Here is a 17,726-nt window from a genome sequence, read left to right on the forward strand (position 1 = left end):
CAGGTGAGTTGAGCAATCACTCGAGTGACTGGTAACCTTGAACACTATAGTAAATTAGTACATCGTTTGTAGTAATAGTATTACCGTTAGATACAAAGCAGGTTTCTTTTCAACTCTTCTCTTCCAAGATATTAACAATTCAATATTTCTGAGTCGGGCATATTTTGTCTCGTTTGGTTGATATGTTAATGGCCTGAGAGGTCGGAGTTTTACATTGACAATGTATCTAAGATAAAACAATCTTCGTAAAATAAAATTCATGCCGATTCCTTGCCCAGCTTGCAATATTCCAAATTTATTTCTCAACAGTAACTCTACACAAGAAAAAGTGTAACGTGCTCCCAAATTATATAAAAATAGATACAATCACAACTCAAATATGCATTTTCAATAGGACAGATTATTAGGTGGACTTCAAACTCCATTTTGAGAATATTTTAACCAATTTTCTCCTTTTGTCTCTCTGGAAGGCCGATTGATCCTGGAGCACATTTGCATAAAGCCTGGCCTCAGCCTGACCCTGTTGGTAGCACTCTCGCCTCAGTCAGAAGGTGTGGGTTTAAGTCCCGTGTCGGGACTCTGAACTCAGTCCAGGCCGGCACTCCAATACAGTTCTGGGGGAGTGCTACACTGTTGTGTTTCGGATGAAACCGAGGTCCCGTCAACCTGTTCAGGTAGATGTTAAAGATCCTGTGGTTCTATTCGAAAAAGAGAACAGCGTTTGTTCTGGTCAACAATCCTCCATATAAAACTGGCTGTTCACTTCGGGCCAATTTGTGAGACGTTACTGGCTCTCAGTATTGGTGCAACTAAGTGTAAGTTCACCACGTGGGAGAGAAAATGTGCCGTCCTGTGCCGTGCCTTTGCACTGGAGAAGATTTTAAAAGGGTAATATCCATATTTGTTGCATTTACCTTTTGCCAGATGATTATGTGAAGCTTGTCTGACTGCAGCTGATCACCGTGTTGTAACGAACAACTTCCTCGTGGTCACCATTCAAAGTTGTATCAATCGATAGATCTTAAAAAGAGGCAATAGCAATAATATTGACATGTTCTACCAATTCTGTAACATTGCGTTTGCAACTATACTGTGCCCAGGATTTAGCTTAACAGGTCATGTGTTTGTAACCAACTATCAAATCATAATGGGATCCACTGCAGTTTACATTTTAGTTCTAACATGGGTCAGGAGTGAAATATTAGCAACTCAGAAATTCATGAAAACTTGTATTTACATAGAGCCTTTTTTGTAGGAGGTTTGAAACCCCTCACAGTGGCAGGGTTTAGGGAGAAAGGGGAGGGAGGAGGTGACCATAGAGCTGATGAGGTATGTTTTAAGGTGGGATTAAAGATAAAGAGGGTGTGGGAGCAAGGCAGCGGGATACAGCCATAGTTCCAGACGTTTGAGACGGAATGAAGGCTCGGCCATCAATGGTAACTCGGAGGGAGGGCTCCATGTGTGCGATTAGGTAAAAGGAAAATAACTCAGATACCAAAAGGACTTTACCTGGAGTATCAAACATCACATGATCTACTGGAGGTCTGGTATTGAGCTGCCATGTTGTCTTCACCTCTTTCTGCCCATGACCACTAATAACTTCCACTCTCCACATGAACGGGTGCTCACTGCAACACAATCAGTCAGTTAGGATATTAAACCCAACAACAACTTGCATTTATATGGTGCCCTTCACAAGGGCCAGCGTCTCAGGAGCACTTGAGAGCATTCAATATCTGATGGAAGCCGCTTTTCTAACCGGTTTTGTATGTCTATAATTCAGTTTTGCCCTATAGTATAATTAAAATTGCACATTCAGTGCAGCACAGAAATCACAAGGTCTTTTCAATTTCTGCTCCATTCACTGTATGCCTGTATGTTTTTATTATGCATATGCTAAATGCAAGAATGAACTAAACCAGAAATAGATTTTACTAAATACAAAGCAAAACATGCTACACAGTCATTATTTCCCATGAGATCTAATTCCACATTGGTTTCAATAGAGTAAGGAATAAATAGTGGTCCCTTTCCTACACATTCCAATGGATTTACGCAGCAGACTGCAGACCACATCCAGACTTCTAATAGATTTTAACTGGATTTGATTTGCATAAATCACGTCAAATAAGATGACCTCTTCAAAATATCTCCCTTGGAAACTGTTAAAAAATATATTTACAATAAAGCTAATTCTCCTGTTGAATTGACAAGCTATTAAACATAACCCTTACTTTTGATAGTAGGCACTGATAGCTGTGGGTCTGATTGGCAGCTGAAAAGAATGTCGTTCATCCAATGGATTGTCTTTGTAGTATCGTATGCAAGATCTGTCACAAGAAAGTCCGGGAAGAGCGAGTATAAAAATGTGACAGAATGGCAGGGCAGACAAAAATAAAATAGTTTTGTATCTACTTAAAATCTTTAAGACATTAAAATCAAAATACAGTAGTTTAAATGCATTATTGCAATTATAAGTCTGAAGCCTTTAAATTGAACGTAATTACCATTACCAAACGGGGAGTGGTAATTACCATCAAAGGGAATTAGAGGGATAAAACATGTTGCAAAAAAAATTATTATGAAGCAAAAGACTGGTTGTCAAATTCTCAGACAAAATGCTGCAATTGGGCTGTCCTCACTGCTCAGGCATAAAACCTGTGCTGCTACAAGACACAGCTATCCTTGTCATTTCTTTCTACTCAAGACTACTTATTTTTACTGGAATGCTCGAGTTGTCTGAAGCGCTCACTGTGTTAGTGCAAAGAGGTTCTCGTGACTCAGGCTGAGGAACGCACTGCAGGTCACCACCAGCTCCAGCACGTGGTGCAGCTTGTGCAGACGCTGTACCTGCTCCTCTGGACGCACGGTCGACACCAAAAAGTAATCCTGTCGAACAAACACCAGGAGACGATGAAACAAATAACAACAACAACTTGTAATTAGCACCCTTCACGTGGATAGCATCTCGGGGAGCGCTTAGATATGAAAGAAAAGCTCAAGTAATTCTGAGATCAGATTCACAGTCCTTACCAAGTAATTCAACGTTGTCAGTTCTTGACCTGGAAGAAAAACAAGTTTTCAGAAGTTCTTCCATTTTATTATATATAATTACAAATCCTGAATGCTATGTTCATTATCTTCCCCCCACTCCCCCCACCATCACATCATACAAAAGCTCCAAGGCGCTGCTAAACATCTACCCCCAGAAAAAGTACAAAATTACAACCAAGAACTAAACAATATAAACCCTAGACTCATTATTCCACAATAAACCATCTGCCCGGCAACATACCTATAAAATAGTTTATGTAATCCCTCTGCAATTTATCCAGTCCTATCTCCAAGAGCATTCGGATAGCATTGAGACCACTGACAGAGACGGTTGGCATGGTGCTATGGTAGGATTGCTGAATCAGCTTGCTGAGAGAATTATTGCTTCCTCGATGAATCTGAGAAACAATCAGATTACTTTAAAATATCCTGCTTTTGCTGGATAAAAGTACAATCATTGCAAATTCATAAAAACAACGGTTTCCTTCTCTACACCCAAGAGAATACAATCTAAATAGATAGCTGCTGCTAAATAAATCACCATCATCTGTTTCAATAAGCAGAAGATGTGCAACAACAAGTGGTTGATTCTCTGGTGAATCACCAAATTAAATTGGGTATTTTATAGATGGAAAGGATACCAGTTCGGGCACCCTGCCAGCAGTGTGAAGCACTCTCCTACCAACAAGAAAGGAGCTGTGTAAATGTATACTTTGATATCTAAAGGATTCTAACTTGTAAGATCAGTGTTCTATCTTAATTACATAGCCTTCCTGTCTTTGCCTCAGTTATTATCTTTCTACTCTCTGCTGAATATTTTGGGGAAGGTGAAGGGGATTTTAGCAATGATTGGAGAGTGAGCTCACTATAGCAGGTGGCATTAAGAGGCTCAGTAATAATGTGTTTTAAGGAGAGGAAATTATCCCTTTTCTGCAGTGTAAAATAGAGGGTTTATTCCACAAAGATCAATTAAGTATCTCACTATTATTTATTACTAGTTGCGAGCTCACATTGCTTGTGATGGTCTGAATGACCTCCTTCTGTGCTGAAATTTCTACAAAGTACAACTATATGAGGCAAACCAATGTTGTAAGGACTGAAACTAAATTTGCAATCCCCAATTTAAAAAAGAAAAATATATTAGTAAAACAAAACTAGCATCACCAAATTATTAACTATTTGAAATAGCAACACTCTTACATACCCATGGTTGAATGTCACCACATTTTAAGTGTTGAAGAACTAATGTTAAGCAATCCACTACATCTTGGTATGAGGAAACAGCTGAATCAAAACAAACAGAAAAATGAAATGAAATGGATCATAGAGACTATTCTGTGACACTGACTACTTGTGCTTGATCTCTCAGCAGCGAGTTTATTAGAAGACTACCTACTTTTTCTCATTCTGGTCCAGAGCTGTTCTGCAAAATCAAGGTCTCCACGTTCGAGAACAAATGACGAGTGAATGTTTGAATCCACAGCAGCGGCATCGCTCTTTAATTTCTGATTGAAAAAAAATGAAGTGGAAACAAAACATACAGCAAATAAAGTGAATGGTCAGCATCACGGGCGTCCTTTAGTAAGCTAGCTTGACAGTGGAATAGTTCACTCTACATTCCAATGAAAACACTGCTGGTTTACTGTTAGACCACTGTTGTTTTTTAAGCAACTTGTAAGCAATGCTGAGACAAGTTCATCGCTATGCAAACAGACAAAAGTACTTACAAATAAAATCGAATAGTTTGGGGTTTCATTTTGCTGCAGTTACAAAAGTACTGACTGACACTCTTTGTAATAAGTGTAGCTGTTTAAGATCAACGTACCAATTCAATAATTCACACATCTTCCTATAACTGCACCACATACCCATCTTGATAAGGAGCATTCCATTTACGCAAAATAAACTTGTTCTTACAGATAATGCCAATAGTTCCTGGGAACCTTTAAGACAAGTTGCCTTATTTCCAACAAATTACACAACCCAGTTCATGAGTATTTAAGTTTACCCTCTGCTTTAATAAAAGGCAATTATTTGCCTTACATACGTATTCGTATTTAAAACTCTTAACTATACTAGTGTCAGCATTAGAAAAAAAAACCTTACCTCTGCATCCTTTTTATTTGACTGATTATGAAAGACATCCAGCTGGTTCTTTAGGTCTGTATTAAAGATGGGACACATTACAACGTAGAAACAAATAACTTCCAGAAAACTAATGGGAAGGAATCTCTTGGCCAACGTAAAAGTGAAAAACTCCCAATATCTTAACTTTGATATTCCTCGATTTGATAAGAACAGAAAAAATAACTCCTTAAATTAGTGTCAGTTTCCATGACATTTGAGGCTGGAACTTTGGTTTATATGGAAATGTAAACTTTACAAGTGAAATGCTTGTCCTCTGTACCTTCAATTAATTGCTGAACAACATCAACTGCACTTTTTCCTTCTAGGACTTCTGGCCATTCAGTCTCTCCTGTTTTCAAACCTTCAGCTAAAACCTGCCGAACACATAGGCGAAGCCACATCATCATAGTTCTTCCTCAGCATCCATAAACTGTTTATATTTAAAACAAGTGCATGTCATCTCAATAGACTTTTAATATGGAGGGTGAATTTTCAGGGTGGGCAATGTTATACATTCAGAAATGAGACCTAAGTTGGTTAAGTACAACATTTAACGAGATTCATATTGAAATTAATATGCAATGTTTACTGATCCTATTCACTGTATAGGGTCTTTTCCCGTGTGAAGGCTAAGCAAGCAAAGCATCATTCTGGGTTGATATTCAAAAAAACATACTTACAAGAAGAAATTCCAGCTCTTTATATATTTGGAATACAGGGCTTCTCATGTCTCCAGATTCTACTCTGATATTCTAAAAAAAACATCAAAAATAATACAATTACCCAAAAATATTCATTGGCCACATTAAAGGAAAGTTAGTGGCAAAGCTGTCTTGCTTTCTACATCAATGCAAGCTTAACAAATGCTGATACTAAATATTTGCTTTACTTACCAGTGTGGCAGTTGATGTGAGTGGGGGAACTTCCAAGATGCTCTCCACATTGCTCCAAGTGAAATCCACCATAATAGTACTTTGAGATTCTATAACTGTGTTCTCCACTACAGTGGAACCAAACAAATCATACTGTGCATAGCACTTGGTCGTTACCTAAATGAAAGCAATAAACTATTACTTTTCATCTTGAGGCATTCAAGTTAAAAATCTACCACCCAGCTTGGCAGGGATTTATATACAGTATCCCTAAACAAACGTACACGTCTTAATAAAAGTAAAGCCATTGAAAATGAGAGAAAAAAATACCTACTGAAGAACAAGAATGTCTGTCCTTGTGAATGTTTTTCACTCTTTCTAAACTGGTGAAAGAACTCTGGTCGACAATTGGTCCTAAAGGAATTTTAAATAAATAAATAATAATAATAATAATCAAAATGTAAAACAAATGACTTCCAGTATAATCCTTTAAATATGAAAAATTGCCAGGAAAAGGGTGTGAGCACATTAGGTACAGAACAATACGGTCTAACGACTATTCTCTAATCAAACATTACTGCAGTGATATTTAACGCCTTCCTAATAAGTCTAGTGAGTAAAGACACCTACTGGTGCTGCACTGCAATTTCAACGAAAATCATGGGATTAAATATCAGTCTGTACTGAGTTAGTTGATATCAACCATGGTCTTATTGCCAAATGATAACGCAAACTGCAAGCAGTGAATTCAACCGTCCAAAGCCTTTCTTATAACCGTACTTTGATGTCAATTCAATAACATGTTTTAAAGTAGATGGAAATAAAATTAGTAAAGGTATTGAAATACATTACTTCACTGTGAAACTGAAATAGGAGCAATTAAAACAAAGTATTCATGACCCATCTGCCTTTCGTGAAGTCTTACCATTGCATGTAACTATATGGAAAACCATTGCTGTAACGACATCCCTAGGTTTAAGAGGTTCAGCTCCCAGCCAAACAATGCCTTCAGGATCAGAGCCATCACATCTAACCCACAGCAGTGGGAGTGCAACAGATGTGCTGCAATTGACCAGTTGGGACATATTTGGATTGTGGGCCAGAGCATACCAAGAAATCAACTGCCTACAAAGAAAGGAAAGAAACAGATAACTGTTAGAAGTACAAGACGAATATACATTGACTGTATATACTAGGCATGTAACAAATATCACTGGTTCATGACACTATTTCAGCTATTACCTTGCCTTCATGACCGAGAGTGGCAATGGCCCGGATTTTTCTGTTAGCTTGAAAGGAGATCCATTGCTTGTTTCAGTCGTGTGAGACTCCTCCACTTCATCCTCATCTACTTTTAATGGCTGTGAGAAAGCAGAGATTAGGTCATTCCAGTCCACTGCACTTAATTGCGCAATTAATTTAATTTTTTAAAAAAACATACTTACTGGTCTTTCTGCTATAATTATTGGGAAATTTCCATTCCAGAATGAACGTAAGGGATTTCTGCTCTCTTCGGATATGATCTGCACATGGACCTCATCCTACAAATCAAACCAAATATTGAAGATCAGTCACCAAAATTATATTCAACCTTGATCTCTAAACAATTAACCATTAAATCAGTGGTGAAGCTGAGATGGTGCAGTATCACGAGATTTTAATCAGAAATTCTGTCAGGGTACCAGGAATACTCTTTCCGCCTGATTTAGATATTTAAAAAAAAATTAAATGATTTTACTTTACATATTTTATCAGCCAACAAGAATAACCCAAGCCTCAAAGGCAAAATACCTTGTACAACACTGGCTCCTTCGATGTCCCTTTCTTGCCTTGATCACACAATCTGAAAAAATAAATAGCTGAGGTAAGTTAATGTGATATTTGGTATTTCTGGAATAATGAGATCAAATTGACCAAAAATCATTCAAACTGCTAGTGCGCTATAATACAAGGCAGACTTAAGTGCTGTAGATGTGGACTCAATCCTGCAAATCAAAGCCCTTTTGGATAAGGCAGAGTTACCTGGAGAAGCATTACGCCTGGTTCGAGCAAACGTTAAAGACGCCGAAGCACAACTCAAAAAAGAGAAGGGAGCTTTTCTGCCCCGTGTCCTGGCCAACCATTCCACCGATAAAATGGCTCGTTCAGTTCATGGCTGTTTGTGGTACTTTGCTGCGTGCAAATTTGACAGCCACGTTCGCTTACAAAACACACAACCACTGCGCTTTACAGTAAAATCCTGTGAAGGGCTTTGCGACGTCCTCTTGACGCGAAAGGCGCCCTGTCAAACGCAAAGACTATCGCTACTGTTGTATCATCATTGCCCGGCGGGTCTATCACGGCTGCTGCACAAGGGGTTTGTTCACAACAAGATGACCTGTGTATAGCGCCTTTCACGTCGGGAGGACGTCCCGAGGCGCTGGACAGAGTACAGCATTTCAGACCCGAACTGGGGTCAGGGAGTGGATAAGGGAGGGAAGGGGAAGGTGGGTGGGGGTGGCTGATGGCATGGTCGAAGAGGAGGGTCTTGGGGGGGGGGGGTACGGGGGGGACTTGAAGGAGGCTAAGGATGTGGGGGGGGGCGCGAGGCGGAGTGACCGGGCGATGGAATTCCAGAGGTTGGGGGCGGGAGTGGCCGAAGGCTCATTGAACGCTTGGATTGGAGAAGCTTTTCAAAGAGCCGGCACCGACGCCACGAGCCGCCACGCGACGAGACGCCACGAGACAAGACGCCACGCGAGACGCCACGCGACGAGACGCCACGCGGCGACGAGACGCCACGAGACAAGACGCCACGCGACGAGACGCCACGCGACGAGACGCCACGCGACGAGACGCCACGCGACGAGACGCCTCCTTCTGCGCCGTACAGTTCGCCGCCCCGGCCGCGGTCGGCCTGTTTCGCCCAACGGCCTCCCGCGTCAATCCGGTTCGCGGCGGGTTTCTCCCGTGAAGAAGCCCTTTGAGAGACGTCTTCCACGGCACGATAAGGGGCGGCCTCAAGTGCAAGGCTCATCGTGATGATGATGATGATGGTTATTATGATGATGATGATGATCATCATCATCACTACACTTACTCCAGCAGAAACGTGTGGAAGTCTCGGGCGGCCTGAAGACCCGCAGCCGCCATCGCCTGGTTTGGGTTTGAGAAACCCGCCCCACGATTTTCCTCTGAACACCGACCGCTGTTTCTGAGGGGAATTTGGATCAAAAACCGTATTGGTTTTCAAATGCACCTCAAAACCGAACAGCCCGCGCGCGCGCTTCCCGCCCACCGGCTCGGCCCCGCCTCCCGCCCCGGGCCCGCGCGTCACATCCGCCGGAAACCAACGCCGATATTTCAATCAACCTTTTTTTTAAAACTTTTTTTTAAAAAAAAAGCCGAAACTGATATCTTAACATAAATTAATTCCTCTCTCTCTCTCTCTCTCTCTCTCTCCCCCCTTCACCTCCAAAAAAAAAAACGTACCGTTTAAACGGAATGAAAACCCGGCCACGCGACGACCGACCGACCGACCGCCAGACAGCTCTCGCGCGCGCGTCTCACTCCGCGAAAAAAAAATAGTCCGCGCCGCGCTCGAGGTCGGTTTGGACAAAGAATTCAGAGAGTTTTTGTCCCGATATCTTTTTTTTTTCGAAGGCGCGTCGTGTTTTGAGTGTCTCTGTGTGTGTTTTTTCTCGGGAAAGAGAGAGAGGAGAGAGTTTGAGGAGTGGGGGGGGGGGGGTCGGTGGCCGTTGGGCGCTTTGTGTGTGTGTGGGGGGGAGGGGAGGGGGAGGAAGTAGTGCCGGCGGCGGGATGTTATAAAGCGAGTGGCGGTGAAGCGTCCTTCCTTTTCCTTCCGTGGCCGCCATCCCGGGAGCGGAGTCGGGGCAGTGGCGAGCCGTGAAGAACCCACAAAATGGTGCGTTAATCCTCCTTTTCTCTCTCTCTCTCTCTACCCACCCACTCACTCACTCACGGCCACGGGCGTAAAGCAGGCAATTCACCGCCCGGTTAAGGAAAGGATCGATCGAAGAACGAACGCGTGATGGAGGAGGAGGCGGCGGCGGCGGCGGCGACGCACGCGCCAAGGCCTCCATTTTAACGCATGTGGAGGAAGGAGGGAGGGAGAGGGGGAGAGAGACACGGTGTCTGACCGGTGGTTTAGCTTCATTCTGGATACTCTGTGTGTGTGTATGTGTGTGTGTGTGTGAGAGAGAGAGTGGGGCGGGAGGAGGAGGGGGGGGGATGTCACCATTTTATAGGATGGAAGAGAGGACGGGGTGGCCGGGGGGAGGGGAGGGGGAGGAGGGGAGGGAGGGGGGGGGGAGAGGGAGGAGGGGAGGGAGTGGGGGGGAGAGGGAGGGAGGGGGGGGGGAGAGTGAAGAGAGAGCCACGTTTTCTGTCTGTCGAGCGGTTTCGTTGTAACCTGAACAAAAACGCGAGAGAGAGAGAGAGAGTGTGTTTGGGGGGAGTGGGAGATGACGAGCAAACTGTTGGGACCACCGACCGTTTAAAGATCCGGCGCGCGGGGTCAGGTCACTTCTCCCCCCACACCCCCCCTCCATCTCCCCCTCCCGATTTGTGTTTTTTTTTGGGGGGGGAAACAGCGGTGTTGGTGTTTATTTCGACTGTATTTTTTTTTGAAAAAAAAACACACACCAAAAAAACACGCGCACAAAAAATAAAAGAAAGTCGAGAGTTTTTTTTTTCTTTTAAATTGAAGGCCCGCGCGCGCTCTTGTGTGTGTTTTTTTTCTTTGAGGGTCCCAACGGTTTCGGATGGGTTTCTTGGCTCGGGTCGGAGGGATTGGTTCAGTACCGGGGGCGTCTACTCTGTTAAGTTCTTGTTCCGTTGGGCGTTGCGTTGCGTTGGTCGTCCTGATATCGAAGTCTGTTGCCGCCCGTTGCTGTCTCAGCTTTTGGAGTGCTTCTTAGGCGAGTCAGAATTGGGGAACGTTCTCACCGCTGGAATAAGGAGCATTCTACTCCTTATTGGTATTTAGCTAATAACGTGTTTATGGGGAGTGCCATTTGCTTCCCTGAAGGTGTGTTTTTTGAATGTAGGGTATTGGGTGAACTCACTGCGGAGCAACAAGATGTGAGTTCATGTGTGTCATCGAAGTAGCTTGGAAGAGTAAGTGCCCCCCCCCCCCCCCACCACCATAATGCCCCCTGTCTGGTGTCTGTATCTGGAGTGAGGAGAGTTGTTGGACGTTGGAAAGATTAAAAATGTATTGGTCATTGAGAAACTCATCATTGGTTCACTATTTTTACTCTCCTTTTATTTCAGGCTTGTGCTCGACCATTGATAACCGTGTACAGCGAGAAGGGAGAAGCCTCGGGCAAAAATGTTGTTTTGCCTGCTGTTTTCAAGGCTCCCATCCGTCCAGATATCGTGAACTTTGTCCACACAAACCTGCGCAAGAATAACAGGCAGCCATATGCTGTGAGCGCAGATGCAGGTAATGCATTTTAAAAGTGCTTGACAAAATGCAACCTTTCTCATTTGAGGGATAGACCTCATGTTTCTGTAATGGTAAGTGATTTGCATGGATTGCTACCAGGTGAAAGATGAAAAGTCAGCAACTTCAGTTGGTTTTTATATGCAATTTATGTGACACTGCAGTGGAATCAAAGTTTGACATGTGTATAGTGTTAACAAATTACACCTTGCTAGAAGAGTATGGAAAGGCAATTTAATTTAGCCTTCAGTAAATTTAGAACTTCAGCAAATCAACCAGTAATGAGACTGAATGTCTTAATGTTCAACACTTAGTTACAGAATCCAGCTCCCTAATGGCTCAAGTTTTATAAATTTGTATTATATCTGTGCTGCATGTATATCTTCGATCTTTGGTGGACATTAGAAGCTGCAACTTGTGTTGAGAAAGCAAAGGTATACACACCATTATTGCTTCAGGTTTTTTCTGGGCATATCAGCTTGATACCTGCTGTCAACCTCAATGATGGTGCTTGCAATGATGGTGTAATTTGCGTCTTACACTGTGCACAGTGACGGGTTGCCGCCTGTCAATAAACTGGCACAGATGAATGATGAATATTTAGTCTGAGCAAGAATATGCTGATATGGGTTTCTACTTTTTTTGTTCGATTAAGCTGTTTTTGCTTGTAGAACCAATTTTACCTGGCTTGTGTTTGCAACCTCTGGGTACAGATGAGTATTTTGACTTGTATTAGTTCAGGCCTTGTTAGCAATTGTTTTAATTTTGTTTTTCAGGTCACCAAACTAGTGCGGAGTCGTGGGGTACTGGTCGAGCTGTGGCTCGTATTCCCCGTGTTCGCGGTGGTGGTACTCATCGCTCTGGTCAGGGTGCCTTTGGCAACGTATCTTTTTCATTGACTGCACGTTTAATTTCGTTAAGCAGTTCTCCTTGGGCTCCCAAAGTAAGTAGTTGTCTGTAGTTGGTGCCTGATTTAGGTAGACGGTGGCTTGGCAAAGAAACATTAGAGTGATGTATACCCAGAGGAAGAACTGGTTTTGTTTCAGGAAAACTATATTGGGGTTGTGAACAGCACCTTTCCAAAGTATGATCCTCGCATTTGATATAGCATCTTTCACACCAGAAGGATATGAAAGCACTTCAGACTACCATAAATGTGTGTTTTGTAGACACAAGATATTGGAAAATCATTATTCTAAAAACAGAATGATGGGAAAAGATTTTAGTGGGGCAGAGAATGATTGCAATAAATAATTGATTTCAATCAGAAGCAGTATTTTTTCTGTATTGTTTTGCAGTTAGTTGGTCCTAAAAGTGCAGTGTCATTTGGCCGAAGAATCTGCACATAGTGCTGCTGGATAACTGTTTAAATTCACAGGTCAATGCTTGCGATGATGGTGTAATTTGCGTCTTATACTGTGCACAGTGACAGTTGCCTACTGTCGATTAACTGGCACAGAAAAATGACGATCATGCAAATCTGAGCAAGATTAGATCTGGGAATTTTCTTGGAAAAGTCTGCACCTTAACTCAGATCACAGATGTGCCGTGGTGGACGCATGTTTGCTCCCACAAAGACTTGGCGCCGTTGGCACCGTAGGGTGAATGTGGGCCAGAAGCGATACGCCATCTGCTCTGCATTGGCAGCATCTGCTCTTCCTGCTCTGGTCATGTCGAAAGGTAAGCACATAGGCAGATCTTAAATCGTGTAAATTATAAATCTCAAGTAAACCTAAACCTGAGAATTAAAAGCTTCTTGAAAAATATTGTTCATTTCACATCACAAAGGCTGTTCTTGTGTTTACTGTGAGAAAGGAAAAGCTGGTTCTGCAGTGATTAATTCCCCCCCCGATAATGTCAGTCGTGATGGGTAGCGGGTGCTACAGTAACACTTGGGTTTGGTTGATGTTGATTGATAGTGAGGCGCTGAATTCTAGTCAGTCCTGGTGAAATTACTATGGGGATATTCTGTTTAATGATGCTTTCTAACTGAGGAGATGTGGCAGGCAGAAAACTTGGGCCAATATTGTTTTGACTGGAGATTCATCCTTAGCTCTTATTATCAGGAGCTTAATTTTTTGTGGGTGTGGGGGAGGAATGAAACAGATGCATTTGAACATTGATGTTTGCTGTCGTACTAAAACAGATAAGATGTTGAAATTGGGCTTGGATCGTTGCAGGTCACCGTATTGAGGAAATCCCAGAATTGCCTCTTGTGATTGAAGACAAGGTCGAGGGCTACAAGAAGACAAAGGAGGCTGTTCTGATCCTGAAGAAGCTGAAGGCCTGGAATGATATCAAAAAGGTGAGCGTCTCGTGCTGATTGGAATGGACACAGTGGTCTCTGCAATACTGCACTATCTTGAGAGAGGGCGAGATTCCACTTCCGGTCTGTGTTTCTGATTTAGTGTGACGAGTTGGGGGGGCCTGATGTTGATGGAATACTTTTTAAAATAAATTCTGATTGTTAAGCCGAATACAGACTTTTTTAAAATATGTTTGTTTTGGCAGGTTTATGCTTCCCAGCGAATGCGTGCGGGCAAAGGTAAAATGAGGAACCGCCGTCGAATCCAGCGCAGGGGCCCGTGTGTCATCTTCAACGAAGACAACGGAATTACCAAAGCTTTCAGGAACATCCCAGGTAATGCACTTTTCTCTTCCCGCACGGAAGTGTTTTAGTTTGTTTGGCAAAATGACCTGGTCGTTTTATCATTTCAAGATAAGTTTTGAGTTCCTAAGGTCATCGAGACTGGAGGACTTCTCGCTTTTGAATTTGATTGGGGAAATAGACAAAGAATTGAGCCAAGTAAATACATAAATTTTGAGGATTGGCAAATTGACGAGAAGAATTACATAAGATAACATGGAGGTACTCTACTGTCCAATAGAATTAAATCATGGCGATAAAATGATGAGATTCCACTTCATGGTCCGTGTTTTTGAAAACCTGTGATATCAGTGGAAGTTCTGATGCCTTGAGTGAACAAAACCGATCTGAGTTGAAGTTTCAGTAGTCGGTGAAACCGTGCTGTACCCAGCACTTTTCCTTTCAGTAATGAAATGAAATTCGGTAATGCCCCTTAGGAAGTGCCTGAATTCTGAAGGGAAAGAGAATCTCTCTCATCGGTATATGGTATTGCATGAACGCGCCTTTGAGCAGCAACTGTTCTGTGGCACTTAAATATTTTTTGCTGTGTTCAAGCCCCCCGGCTTACAACAACAACAACAACAAGATTCCATTTATAGAGCGCCTTTCACGTCAGGGGAGTCCAAGGCGCTGCACAGTGGTCTGACCCGAGCAGGGGGAAATGGTCAGGGTGAGGGGAGGGGGGGGAGAGAGGAGGGGAATGGCAGGGGAGGGGAGGGGGGGGGAGGAGGGAGAGAGTCGAGGGGGAGCTGAAGGCACGGTCAGAGAAAGGTTTGAGACCGGCCTTGAGGAGGAAAGGGAGGAAGCAAGGCGAAGCACTGGGGTGGAGTTCCAGAGCTCGGGCTGAGAGGCTGAAGCCCGACCACCGATGTAGGCGGTTGGGGCGGGGACGTGGAGCAGACCGAGCCAGAGGAACGGAGGGTCCGTCGGAGCTTTAAATTTAATTTTAGTGACGATAGTGAAGCCTGTCAAAGACTGGATGATCCTGTAAGGCAAAAAATCAAAAAAAAAAAGCAAAAGTATCTCGAATTAGTGAAGCTGCAGCATTAAGAAAAACAAAAAAAAAAAAAAAAAAAAAAAAAAGCTCCAATTGTAACGCCGGTTTCTATCCTCTCTTCCAGGCATCACTCTCCTCAACGTTAACAAACTGAATGTCCTGAGGCTCGCTCCTGGTGGCCACGTTGGACGGTTCTGCATCTGGACGGAGAGCGCCTTTCGTAAACTGGACCCGCTGTACGGCACCTGGCGTAAGCCTTCCACACTGAAGCTGGGATACAAGTAAGTCTGTAGTTACATGAACGGAGAGGCCTCTCCATAATTTTATGAATGGATTTGGGGACAGGATCCTGTTGAGCGGGAGCATTACGTGAAGGGAGATGTAAATTACTTAGTGGCTGCTTGAGCTTCAGTCCCAACTGATGAGATTCCACTTCTGGTCCGTGTTTCTGAAAACCTGTGATATCAGTGGAAGTTCTGATGACTGGTAACAAGAAGCTTGCACATGTTCGAAATTAAATCTTAACCTCACTGATTTTCTTTTTAGTCTCTTAGATTTATTATTTATGCAGTTTGTGTATGTGTACAGTGTTTGCAACTTTCCCCAATGTGATTTTTGAGTTCAGAGTAAGGAAGGTCATAAGAGAACACCCTTTTCAGCACACAGTATGCTCTCAGTTCAGAGATTCCACATAGTAAGAAGCTCATTAATATCAGATTTCACTTTCCCAAACATCTATTTTCTACAGTTTGTGCTGAATTGTAGGCAATATTGTATTTTCGAAATGTTACTCCACATAGAACCTTTACAGACAGCAGAAAGACCATGACTGCATCAATGAAAACGAGTGATGGCACTAACCACCATCACCTAGTAACCATTAATCCCCGACAGACCCAGTTAATGTCTATTATTTCTTCTGTCAACTGATCATTTTTAATGTCCCATTGGTTTGGTACTTAATTTTTTTTACTTTTGTACTTTTTTCCCCCTAACAGTCTCCCTATTCACAAGATGACGAACACAGACCTGAGCCGTATCATGAAGAGTCAAGAAATTCAAAAGGCTCTTCGTGCCCCCAAGTAAGTGGGAAATGTACTAGTGCATTAAACTCGGGACAGTCAATGATTAATTCTAATGTGCATGCCATTTTTTAAAAAGATTAAAGTCGGAGTGGGGAGGGGGGGGGAGTGGAGGGGGGTGACCGGCACTGAATGATGAGATTCCACTTCATGGTCCGTGTTTCTGAAACTAATGATTTCAGTGGAAGTTCTGATGCCGGTCAGCAGGTATGATTACTTTGAGTGTGTCATTTTTGGGTGAAGAATTGTGCCTTATTGTTTGAAATCCTCCGTTTATCTCAGCAACTGTGTGTGGTGTCGGAAGCTAACATCCACTTGTTTTTTTCAGCAAAAAGGTTCATCGCAGGGTGCTTAAGAAGAACCCACTGAAGAACTTGAGGGTCATGATCAAGCTCAATCCATATGCCAAGACAGCCAGGCGCCGTGCAATCCTCTTGCAAGCGAAGAACGTAAGTGCAGTTATGGCCTTTTATTAAACTGTTTGTTGATTGCACAGAATGTCTTACAAGGAAACAGTGTTTTTGAAGCTGTGATCTTGAACTGGGCTGCAACAATAAGTGGTGTTCAATGTAGATTTGCCTGAATTGCATGTAGTGAATCTTAGTTTTCTTACTTTCAACTTCAATTTTAAAATCAGTTCTGCCTGGCTTGTCCATCGCAAGACAGCAGAATAATGGGGTTCAGGATCTGTCAAGAGGCCTGACTGGCCAATGTTGCACCAGCTGGTTCGGGTGTTGTTTAAAGTGAAGTTAGTGCTGTGAAATGGGTTGATTCGAATGCTGTGCCCGCTATTTTGTAAAAAGGTGAACGTGGCTGACAACACTGAATGAGATTGGACTTCATCCACTTTTTGAAAACCTGTGATATCAGTGGCAGTTCTGACATCACATTGGTACAATCAGTAATCCTGGCTGGATATAAAGCCCCTCGGTGCAGTAAGGAATCCACTAATGTGTGTGATGTTTAATTTCCTCTGTTCAGCATCAGGCCAAGTTAGACAAAAAGCCAAATCCCATCAAGCAGAAGGCCAAGGCGGACAAGAAGAAAAGGCGACAGGCACGGTATCAGCATAAAAAGGAAACCGAGGCGAAGGAGGCTGCGGCAAAGGAAGCAGCAGCAAAGAAGACAGCAGCATAAAACTAGATGAGGGACTGGTTCACGGACCTCTCTTGGAATGGCATTTGCATTAAATTCAAATAAAAATATATTTAAAAAAAGTTTTCTGAAATTTGTAGCTGATTTATTTTATGTAAATACAGTATAGGCCAGAGGCTGTTTGTGACCCAGATGGTCTAATGTTTCAGTCTTGACCACCCCATTCCACAATATAGCTGTATGCAATTAATGACATGGGTTGATGGGTTTTGTTGCCCAAACCCTCGTACTTAATTGGTTGGTTTTTTCCAACAAAAGTCTGTTACAGACTTGTTAAAGAATGATTGAAAACAAGTGGAAGGTAGAGTATGTTGGGATGAGATTACATGTGTAAAAGTCCTTTGTT

The 17,726-nt window shown here is 42.8% G+C and overlaps 2 protein-coding genes and 5 non-coding genes across 7 annotated transcripts; 6 read left to right on the plus strand and 1 right to left on the minus strand.

Annotated features, from left to right (window-relative positions):
* Window positions 1-274: 274 nt before the first annotated feature.
* zwilch (zwilch kinetochore protein) lies at window positions 275-9,584 on the minus strand. The gene is made up of 20 exons (XM_007905394.2): window positions 9,525-9,584; window positions 9,133-9,246; window positions 7,845-7,896; window positions 7,499-7,594; window positions 7,296-7,414; window positions 6,979-7,178; window positions 6,388-6,467; window positions 6,075-6,230; window positions 5,862-5,933; window positions 5,462-5,555; window positions 5,161-5,216; window positions 4,451-4,559; window positions 4,259-4,338; window positions 3,296-3,452; window positions 3,034-3,062; window positions 2,753-2,889; window positions 2,235-2,330; window positions 1,510-1,628; window positions 915-1,020; window positions 275-698 (listed from the first exon to the last, which is right to left on the minus strand). The coding sequence occupies exons 2-19, from the start codon at window positions 9,183-9,185 to the stop codon at window positions 929-931; spliced, it is 1,797 nt and encodes a 598-aa protein (XP_007903585.2). The 5' UTR covers window positions 9,186-9,246; window positions 9,525-9,584; the 3' UTR covers window positions 275-698; window positions 915-928.
* A 301-nt stretch (window positions 9,585-9,885) lies between these two features.
* Window positions 9,886-17,435, plus strand: rpl4 (ribosomal protein L4). The gene is made up of 10 exons (NM_001292926.1): window positions 9,886-9,957; window positions 11,328-11,499; window positions 12,276-12,382; window positions 13,041-13,179; window positions 13,680-13,804; window positions 14,011-14,140; window positions 15,268-15,424; window positions 16,142-16,225; window positions 16,554-16,674; window positions 17,207-17,435. The coding sequence occupies exons 1-10, from the start codon at window positions 9,955-9,957 to the stop codon at window positions 17,360-17,362; spliced, it is 1,194 nt and encodes a 397-aa protein (NP_001279855.1). The 5' UTR covers window positions 9,886-9,954; the 3' UTR covers window positions 17,363-17,435.
* On the plus strand, window positions 12,012-12,111 carry LOC121850602. Its single transcript, XR_006085683.1, has one exon. It is a non-coding gene; the product is annotated as a small nucleolar RNA SNORD16 (small nucleolar RNA).
* Window positions 12,887-12,986, plus strand: LOC121850601. The gene has a single exon (XR_006085682.1). It is a non-coding gene; the product is annotated as a small nucleolar RNA SNORD16 (small nucleolar RNA).
* LOC121850599 lies at window positions 14,403-14,474 on the plus strand. The gene has a single exon (XR_006085680.1). It is a non-coding gene; the product is annotated as a small nucleolar RNA SNORD18 (small nucleolar RNA).
* LOC121850600 lies at window positions 15,557-15,627 on the plus strand. Its single transcript, XR_006085681.1, has one exon. It is a non-coding gene; the product is annotated as a small nucleolar RNA SNORD18 (small nucleolar RNA).
* LOC121850598 lies at window positions 16,353-16,423 on the plus strand. The gene has a single exon (XR_006085679.1). It is a non-coding gene; the product is annotated as a small nucleolar RNA SNORD18 (small nucleolar RNA).
* Window positions 17,436-17,726: the final 291 nt, after the last annotated feature.

The sequence above is a fragment of the Callorhinchus milii genome, unplaced genomic scaffold (genome assembly GCF_018977255.1).
Source record: "Callorhinchus milii isolate IMCB2004 unplaced genomic scaffold, IMCB_Cmil_1.0 Scaffold22, whole genome shotgun sequence".
NCBI classification, from domain to species: domain Eukaryota; kingdom Metazoa; phylum Chordata; class Chondrichthyes; order Chimaeriformes; family Callorhinchidae; genus Callorhinchus; species Callorhinchus milii.